At 38.1% G+C, this 8,867-nt stretch overlaps 1 protein-coding gene across 2 annotated transcripts in view; it reads right to left on the bottom strand.

Moving 5' to 3' along the window:
• Positions 1-2,930, bottom strand: part of zgc:113054 (uncharacterized protein LOC541322 homolog) — a 13,112-nt gene extending 10,182 nt beyond the window's left edge. Inside the window, exons 1-6 of one of the 2 annotated variants that reach the window (XM_005943856.3) lie at positions 2,781-2,930; positions 2,635-2,704; positions 1,031-1,220; positions 853-944; positions 522-754; positions 71-307 (exon numbers count right to left, since the gene is read on the bottom strand). In XM_005943856.3, the coding sequence (XP_005943918.1) occupies positions 71-307; positions 522-754; positions 853-944; positions 1,031-1,220; positions 2,635-2,650 (768 nt within the window). In that variant the 5' untranslated portion in view covers positions 2,651-2,704; positions 2,781-2,930. Of the gene's footprint in view, positions 1-70; positions 308-521; positions 755-852; positions 945-1,030; positions 1,221-2,634; positions 2,717-2,780 lie in introns of both variants that reach the window. The other variant, XM_005943855.3, reaches the window with a different exon arrangement.
• Between the last annotated feature and the right edge of the window lie 5,937 nt (positions 2,931-8,867).

Genomic DNA, 8,867 nt, shown 5'->3' on the forward strand with positions numbered 1-8,867 from the left:
AGGAGGCATTATTAGAATAAAGGTTAACCAACAAACAACTGACTGCAACACGAAAACATCTGAAACTCACCTGCTCTACTCGGGGGTCATTAGACACAAACTGGTTGAACTCGCGAAGGGCCAGTCCATTGCTATCTGTGGTTTCATTAAGATAAACCCTGGCTTTGAACAGCGAGTTATCGATACATATGACCCCTCGCAATCTGAGCATGTTGTTGTCCATGATAAATTTGTAGTAGTTGATGTAGTTGTTTTTGTCTGCATCGATGAAAACCATGTCGAACTGTTCACCGGCGGTGGCTAATTCCTGGAACAGAGACAACGTTATTACAAAACTGACCCCATGACCCACAGTTTGTTCACTTATTGACAAAAAGGGTCAGCGTTAGCCTTGGACTGTTCTGATTATGGAACGCATGTGACACGCAGTGAAGGCTAAGTGTTACCTAAATGTATTTTTAGTTTGCAAAACAGTTCATTGGACCTTCAAAAGGATCTAAAGTTGATCGATTTTTACTCACCTTTAGTGTCTCCATGGCATTTCCAGTCTTGACATTAATCTTTTTACCATGTGGAGACTTATCAAAAATGGGCTGAGCAAACTCTTTAAGGTATGGCTCCAACTCGCAGGCCACTAAGCACCCGTCCTCTGGTAGCGCTTCAGCCATCGACAGAGCTCCATAGCCAGTGAACATCCCGATCTCTAGGACCCTTTTCGCTTGACTCATGTGGATCAGCATCTTCAGCGTTTGACCTGCCAAAAACAGATCAGAGATCATGTTATCACAATATGACTAAACCAGTAAAAAAGAAAATGGTATGGTGTAAGCAGCACATGTATGAAAGCCCCACCTTCAACGTGTCCAGTGATACATTCCTTGGGAAGCTTGAACATAGTCTTGCCCTCCTTGTGCACTTGATCCCAGTCATGAGAAAAAGTCTTTCTACAATGGAGTGTAATCGAATATGTTAATACTTATTTCACACAGCAAATGCTTGCTGTGCTTTATGATTATAAGTGAGGACTTACTTAAAAAGTTCTGCAAGCTGTTCACTTTCCTGTGTGGTCATTTTCTCCAGGTAGTCATCCAGGCCACTGGCGATGTCCAGAGCCTTCTGCAAGTGGCTTGTCAACTCTTCTGGAACATTCCCACAGGATGCAGCTATGTCCTGGGCTTTAGTTAAAAGGTCCACAATGACTTCCACTGGGGTGTCAGGAACTGGGGAGGATGTCATATGTAATGTTACTTAATGATGTCTCCATTCTAGTTTTATTGTCATTTCCTGCTCCAGTAAAATGATGCATCTCAGAAACTCTGAGTCGATGTTTAATATCAAGTAAATTATTCAGCTGGTTTTAAGAATATCAGAAAATTGAGGTAATGACTAATATGCATTATTCATGCATTATCCTTACAGAAACGTTTTTTTTTTCACTTTCAGCATTTTGTGTTAGAAAAATAATAAATATAACTAAAGAAAAATCAGATAGATCAGAAATACTTTATTGATCTCCAAAAATCTGCAAATTATAGAAAGCATTATATTGTGTATACTTACTGCACAGTAAAGTCAATAAATTGAATAGTTTTTAGTGCTAAGTCACAGTTTCTTGCCTATAATGAGTCAGCTGATATCTGCACTCATCAGCCACTTTGGTAAGAACACCTGTTCAACTGCTTATTAATGCAGATATCTAATGAGCCAATTATAGGACAGCACCTCAGTGCATTAGGGCATGTAGACATGGTCAAGATGATGAAGAACATTTGAATGGGGAAGAAAGGTGAACATGGCATGGTTGCTGATTCCAGACGGGCTGATTTGAGTATCTTAAAAACTGCAGATCTGCTGGGATTTTTCTCACACAGCCAACTGTGGGGTTCACAGACAAGGCGCAGGAAAAGAGAAAACATCTGGTGAGCAGCAGTTCTCTGAGAGAAAATCTCTTGTTAATGTCAGAGGTCAGATGAGAATGACCAGACTGCTCAAAGTGGACACTAACTCAAACAACCACTTGTTTACAACTAAGGCATGCAGAAGAGCATCTCTGAGTGGGATGCGCTGTAACGGATGCAAATCTATCATATTAATATGAACCAAAAAGTGTGACTGATGTTTCCAGCTGTTGTTCAATCTATGCCAATAAGAATGAAGGCAGTTCTCAGGGGAAAAGCATGCCCCACAATAATCCTAATAAAGTGTCGCCTGTGTGTCTAAAGAACTACCTGAATTATTCAAATTATTAAAAAGTTTTAACAGGGACCTCCCAATAAAAGCAAGCAGTTTACTTAAACCTAAAGCACTCTACTGGAAATAAGTACTTTCACTTTTATATTTTAATATTGCACGTGTTAATATTTCAGGAAAATATTCCACCTTTTATTCAACTGCCTTATGCACATAAAGAGAATTAAAATTGTGCATATGACACCAGCACACTAACGCATTATAGCGTAGTTTAATACACAAGTAATACAAATATGCACCGTTTATAGAACTGTTCTGCCATATATACGTTGTTCACGTGTCTGTGTTAATATATCTTTTAAAATCCAAAAACTTAACAGTACCGTTGAGACTTGAGATATCGATTTATCAGAACGGGAGTAAAAAAAATGGCAATAGTCTTACCTTTTTCGGTTGACATGCTTCCGTTTTATGGGCGTGACGCTTTTACCGAGTAGAGGACGCTAATCTGTACCTGCGGAGGTAACTGCAGTTTCAGTTATATCACCAAAACTAGCTAATTGTTAGGTAAGGCGGAGAGACTGGCTTACACAACAACGACTCTTCATTATTCAACTGGTTCTGGCACGTGACAGCGGCTCCTGCCTGCCTCCGACCAGTGTCTGAACGCTGGTTATCAAACAGCTTTCCCAGCTCAGGGTGTCACTCTTTCTGAGAAGAAGCTGGGTAGTGAGTGGGTGGGTGGAAAAGGGGGGGCCGTCAGTGAGCCAGTTTGTGGGAGGGCCTGAAATGTCTGAAGTTCCTGAAATAATTTTGGCTATTTACGGCTGAACCCCGCAAGGGAAATTACTTCCTTACAGCTGCAGCAAAAATAATACAAATTGTGTAATCTACAATAAAAAAAGCATTGTAAAAAGTACCACAGGACCATACTGAATGCCTTATTATGTGGAATTCTATATGGAAGCGTTATAAAATAAGCTAATACCTTACAATACTAAGTTTAAAGCACTTTAAAACAGCTACATCAGATACAGAAAAGTGAATAAATACATTGAAAACTATTTTTTTAAAAAGTTGATACAAAAACAACATTAAATGCAGCTATACCACAATGACAACAAACAGTCACAATGTCATAAAAACAAATAAGATCAATGTTTTGCACTGGGTCGAATGCAAGGGAGTTTAAGTTTGCTTTTAAGTGTTGGTGATTGTCTAATGTGCAGATAAAGCAGATATAGTGAAAAAAGCAATGTCCCTAAAACTTAAGTAACTCTACACTTAAGAGTACCTATGTTAGCTTACACTAATGCAGAAAGTGGTTTTGAAACACATCCATGATTTTTTTCCCGTGGTCTTTAGCCCGAGGTAAACCAGGTGCTGTGTTTCTGAGAACTGTCTGCAGTTTGTCAGATCATCACCTGGGGAGGGTGTGGCACCTTTGAAATGCAATTAAAAAGCCTCACTAGTTTTTTTCGCTCTAGATTTGCTCCGTTAGCTCAAACATGAGAAATATTTAAGCCGTTTGAAAAATAAAAGATGAGTTGTCAAGATCAGCCTTTACACAAAGTCTTTTACACATTTCAACCACTTGACACAAGTGATGATATAAGGCCGACATATGTTCCTCTTCTAGGTTTCGTAACGTTCCACTCTGTTACAGCAGCAGTGCAAATAATGCTTATATGCTTATAATGTTTAAAAGGAAAGAAACTGTATTGATAAAGTTTATCTTCAAGGATCTGACTACAAGTGCAACAAGTTAAGCCCTGGTGAAGTGAGTTTAGGTTAAGTGCAGTGTAAATGTTGGGGGCCACACTGTGAACACACATTCTGGCTTTCATTAGCTGGCTTGTAAAAAATGTAAAACCCTAGTCAGAGATAAGGCATATAAAGATTTTCTTTTTGCATATTTGCCACACATGTTACAGATCATCAAACGACTTTTTATAATAGACAAAAAATAACATGATTAAATACTAAAGTTTTATTTATTAAGGGGGAAAAAGCTATCCAAACCTACCTGACTGTATGAAAGAGCACCCTGTAATCAACCATTAGTGATACCTGGCGCAGAGTCTTGCACATTGGATGACTGTTTTAAACGAGAATGGTGTGTTTAAGGTCACACCAAAGCATCTCAATTTGAATTTAGACCTCATTGCATGAACTGAATCTCCTTCAGGACTTTCTGGTAGAGAGCAGAATTAATGGCTCCGTCAATTACAGCAAGTTGATAAAGTCCTGAAGCTGCAAATCAGCCCCAGACCACTTTTTCCCCACAATATTTGTCATCAGGATGCTTTTAAGATGTATTTATATTTGGTTATAAGCTTTTGCTAATACTCTAGTACAATGCTGAAATTGCAAGTATACATCCGTAGATTATAAAAGTTATCAGGCTTTTTTATCATCACCAATACCCGTCCAATCAGTGAAACTGATGGGTTTTTTTCCCTAATCTGGTGACAAACTAAGGCGATTTCTACATATCCTTTACTAGACAATACAGCAGTAACCTGTAGTGTTTAAATGTATGCACTCTAACTGTATGCAGATGTAAATAAAGTTGCGCTTTGCATTTAGCTACCACAACAGAAGAGGAGCAAATATAAATGCAAAGAGCAAAGTGGCATGTAATAATTTGAAACGAAACTTTTCAAACAGCTCAAAATATCATCAAACAAAGTGTTTGTGTGCAGGTTGTTAAACAGTGTATCTGTGAGCTAAATGTACAGCTGCTGTAGTTCCCACTAAGTGGAAAAAATGTTATTGTGTGGCCCCCGACAGAAGGAGAAAGATATAAGATGGGTACAGGACAGAAGAGGAAGAAGTGAGATCATTTTCAAAGGTAAGGACTGCTCAGCAAGAGGAATAAAATAATCTGTAAACGTAAATCCTACTTATAACATTCTAAGTAATTTCAAACCTTTTTTAACCAGATATCAGATCGATTCATGATGTATTGCCAAATTATGTTTTTGTGAAGGGTTTTGCGAAACAAACAGAAGTATACGGATGTCGTGTTGTTCAAAGGTTGCATGAAAATGCTATACAAAGCAGTTTAGTACACTTCATTGACCATGAACACGCCAGTGTCATTTTAGGTCAATGTTCATGGTCAGTGTTCAGTTACATTAAGGGTAGCAGACATCTCCCCTTTTGCTTTATTTGGTTAGTCCACTTCCTTTTTCTGCAAGCTCTTCTTGTTCAGCTCATATTGTCACTAGATATTTTAGTACCTACTTTGAGTCTCACCTTGGGTCCGCCTTGGAGCTTTGTAACCAATGCCAAAGAAAGAAAATTACCATGTCAAGTGAAACCATTTCAATTCTGCAAAATAAAAATGAACTATATCTATTTAACCTCCTAGGACCTGCCATCCACATATGTGGACATCAAATTTTGGGTTATTTAGACCAAAATACTCAATTTTGCTCTACATGGGCCTGATATCCACTTACGAGGACGTTATACTGCCACTGTTCTATCAAAATTTTAAACAAATATCCTCATATGTGGCTCTTATTTTTCTTAAAAACAAAAATAAGGTTAAAAAAAATCTGGTAATTCTTTGTTTTTACATTCATCGGGCCCAAATATGCCCAAATATCAAAGACAAATTAAAAATGCATGTCGAGGAAGAGTTCGGGTCTTAGGTTAATAGCAATAAATAGTCTGGATTTAAAAGTCTGTTTTAAACAAATGTTATTCTATGGGCATAAAATTATATATTAGAACACAGAGCCCTGTCAGTCCTGTCAACAGACTAGAAACAGATCTCAACAGATCTCATTGCTAAACTTCTACTGTTGTCTTTCATACCTTGCAAGTTGCCCTGGGGCTGTGAAACTCTATGAACTCAGAGTCCATGGAACCTGTTTTGTAAAATGGCTTGGTTAGACAGTTAAAAATATGACATTTTAAAGAAAAAATAACCCATCTCTCTCTGCGATTAATCTTCCTGGACATAAAGCCAGGATTCTGGAGCTGTATTTACTGGAGCTAAAGACTATCTATTACTGTACTGGAGAATAAAGATGCAACAAGTTAAGGCTGAATTTGTTTTACAACATCTGTATAGCTTCAGTAACACTCATAAAAGATGTGTTGGTAGATAGTGATAAAGTCTTCAACAGTGTTGGTCAAGTTACTTGAAGAAAGTAATCAGTAACTAATTACCGATTACTTCCCCATAAAAATAATCCCGTTACTTTACTGATTACTTATTTTCAAAAGTAATTAACTACTTAGTTACTTAGTTACTTTTTATAAAAACGATTTGCAACCTGAATAGGTGATAAAGCGATAGATCTTTCAGCCCAATTCTACTTTTTCTGCATAATCCATCATACAAAATGTAATCAAATGGAAAAGTCTCTTTTTAAACTTGTTTTATCAGTTTTAATCTTTTAACTTTATGCATCAAGCAAAAATTAATTATATGCACCATTCTCTGACTTGAAGAAATTAGTTTAACATTTAAACCTATTTTCTGCACATTCCAGCACATAAAATAAAATATTTTTTGTGTTTACACTCACTCTTTCAAATAGATGCAAGTAAAACACAGCAGAAAATAAATAAAATCAAAGACTAGCGGTCCTGTTGCTCTATTTTCACCTGTAAAGCAGGAGTGGGGTAGGCGGAGGTTTACCCTGGTGCAGGTGTGCCGCGGTGAGTGGAAGAATCCGCGAGTTTCTCTGTGAGTTTCCCATTACGTCGTTGCGCACTCAGTGCTTGTTTAGGGGTTTTTTCGCTGTAAAAAGAAGTTTTCTTCCCACGCACAACGGACACTAATATTTTTGTCACTTTTTATGGAATCAAATTCAAAGTAAGGTCAGTACTTCCATGCTTTAAACGCTGCACGCTCATACTCTCTCCCATACTCGATATATTATCCATTGTTGATCTGCACACAGCTGTTGTCACGAACGTCGCACTCGCTTACGTCACTGTCATGAGACATTCTCGCAAAAAAATCACGGTTTTAGTAACGCAGTAACGCAGCGTTCCTACGGGAAAGTAACGGTAATCTAATTACCGTTTTTGCGATAGTAATCCCTTACTTTACTCGTTACTTAAAAAAAGTAATCAGATTACACGTTACTGCCCATCTCTGGTCTTCAACAGGTAGAGAAGAGTTCAGCAACAGAAGTTTCTCATGGAAAGTTCAACGTGAGGATGCCTCGGGCATTTCGTAAAAGCTTGAATTTGGCCTGCAGGTCTCAGTGCCTGCTTTAAAACTGATTTGTAAAGGAAACACTGAAGGAATTTAAAGGTTGGTCAGATAAAAGCAATAGACAAGTTAGAGGAAAAAAATGTAAGCCTCTCCAATGACCTTTCACCAGTTTCCAGAATCCAACTGAGCACCTGAGCTCCAAACACACAAATGAAAGAGCGCAGAAGCTGTTCTGCCCAACATTTCACTTAATGCTGCTTTGTCCTTTATTTGTCATCCGTTTATTATTCTAGGGTCTATACCTTATAATATTAAGTAACTTGAGGCAACTGTTGTTGTGATCTGTTGCTATATAAATGAAGGGTTCCAACACAAGGACGAGGGGACAGAAATGTTTTAAAAAACAAACATTTTTAACAGGTTTTAACAAAAACTTTGCTTTATAAATATGGGGCAGTCTGGGCCAGAGGTCAGCAATCTGCGGCTCGCCACATTTCTTTAGTCGCATGCAGCTTGCGAGCCATGGGTTAGGATTAGAGTTAACAGTAACCCTATTAATACATTTACTACATGTGTTCATTTATCCTCTTCCGTTTATATCTGCCACCCTTCCCCATTACCTGCGTGTCCTTCTCTTTATCTCCTCTTGTCTGGTAGGAGGAGCTAAAATGGCTCTTTTTCATGTTGTGGTTTGCCAACATCAGATCTGGGCAGTGACCTACCAGACCTTCATGTAGAAAAACTGAGACGTGCTGCTGTAATTGCATTTCTTTACGTAATATTAAGATATGTCAAGGATTGAATGTGTAAATTTCTTTATGCTGACAGAAAGTGTAGTTTCACTTGTCAGGCAAACTTAAGATCAACGTGGGCTTGACACCCCTGATATAAATAAAACTGAACTGAATTGAAAAATCAACCTAAGACTGAAAATGTAAAAGCTTAAGATACCTTAACAAAACAAATTTGTGTTTTGTTATACTTTTTTACTATTTTATTTTATTTTCACTTGTTAAATACAGAACAGACTTGACTGGGGAAAAGAAAGGGGAGAAAGAAAGAGCGGGGAAGAGGGAGGGGATAAAGGGCAAAAAACAAAAACCAACAAAATAAGCAGACAAAAAATACATGATATCAATCACCTGGATCACCTGTTGAGAAAGAAAAAAGAGAAAACAAGCAGAAGAAGAAAAAAAGAGCAACATAATAAACAACATCACGATGATCTATGGGAATGTAACAGTAAATACTAAATATTAAACATTATTGTGCAGCACGTAGATCGACAGCGCACAGTGTGCTTTGAGGTAGGAGCCAAAAAGGGTGTAGTTTGTGGGTGTGAGCACCCGTGTGTACACCTGTGAGCATGGACGCGCTTGTTTTAAAAGGTTCCTTCATGTAATGATCTGCTAGAGGGTGTGGGGGGGCCACAGCCCCGTCCTCCAGGGCATGAAGCAGGTATGGAGGAGATCAAAACTCCAGACATCCAGAG

Source organism: Haplochromis burtoni, unplaced genomic scaffold (assembly GCF_018398535.1).
Source record: "Haplochromis burtoni strain Fernald_Lab_line unplaced genomic scaffold, NCSU_Asbu1 Contig_245, whole genome shotgun sequence".
NCBI classification, from domain to species: domain Eukaryota; kingdom Metazoa; phylum Chordata; class Actinopteri; order Cichliformes; family Cichlidae; genus Haplochromis; species Haplochromis burtoni.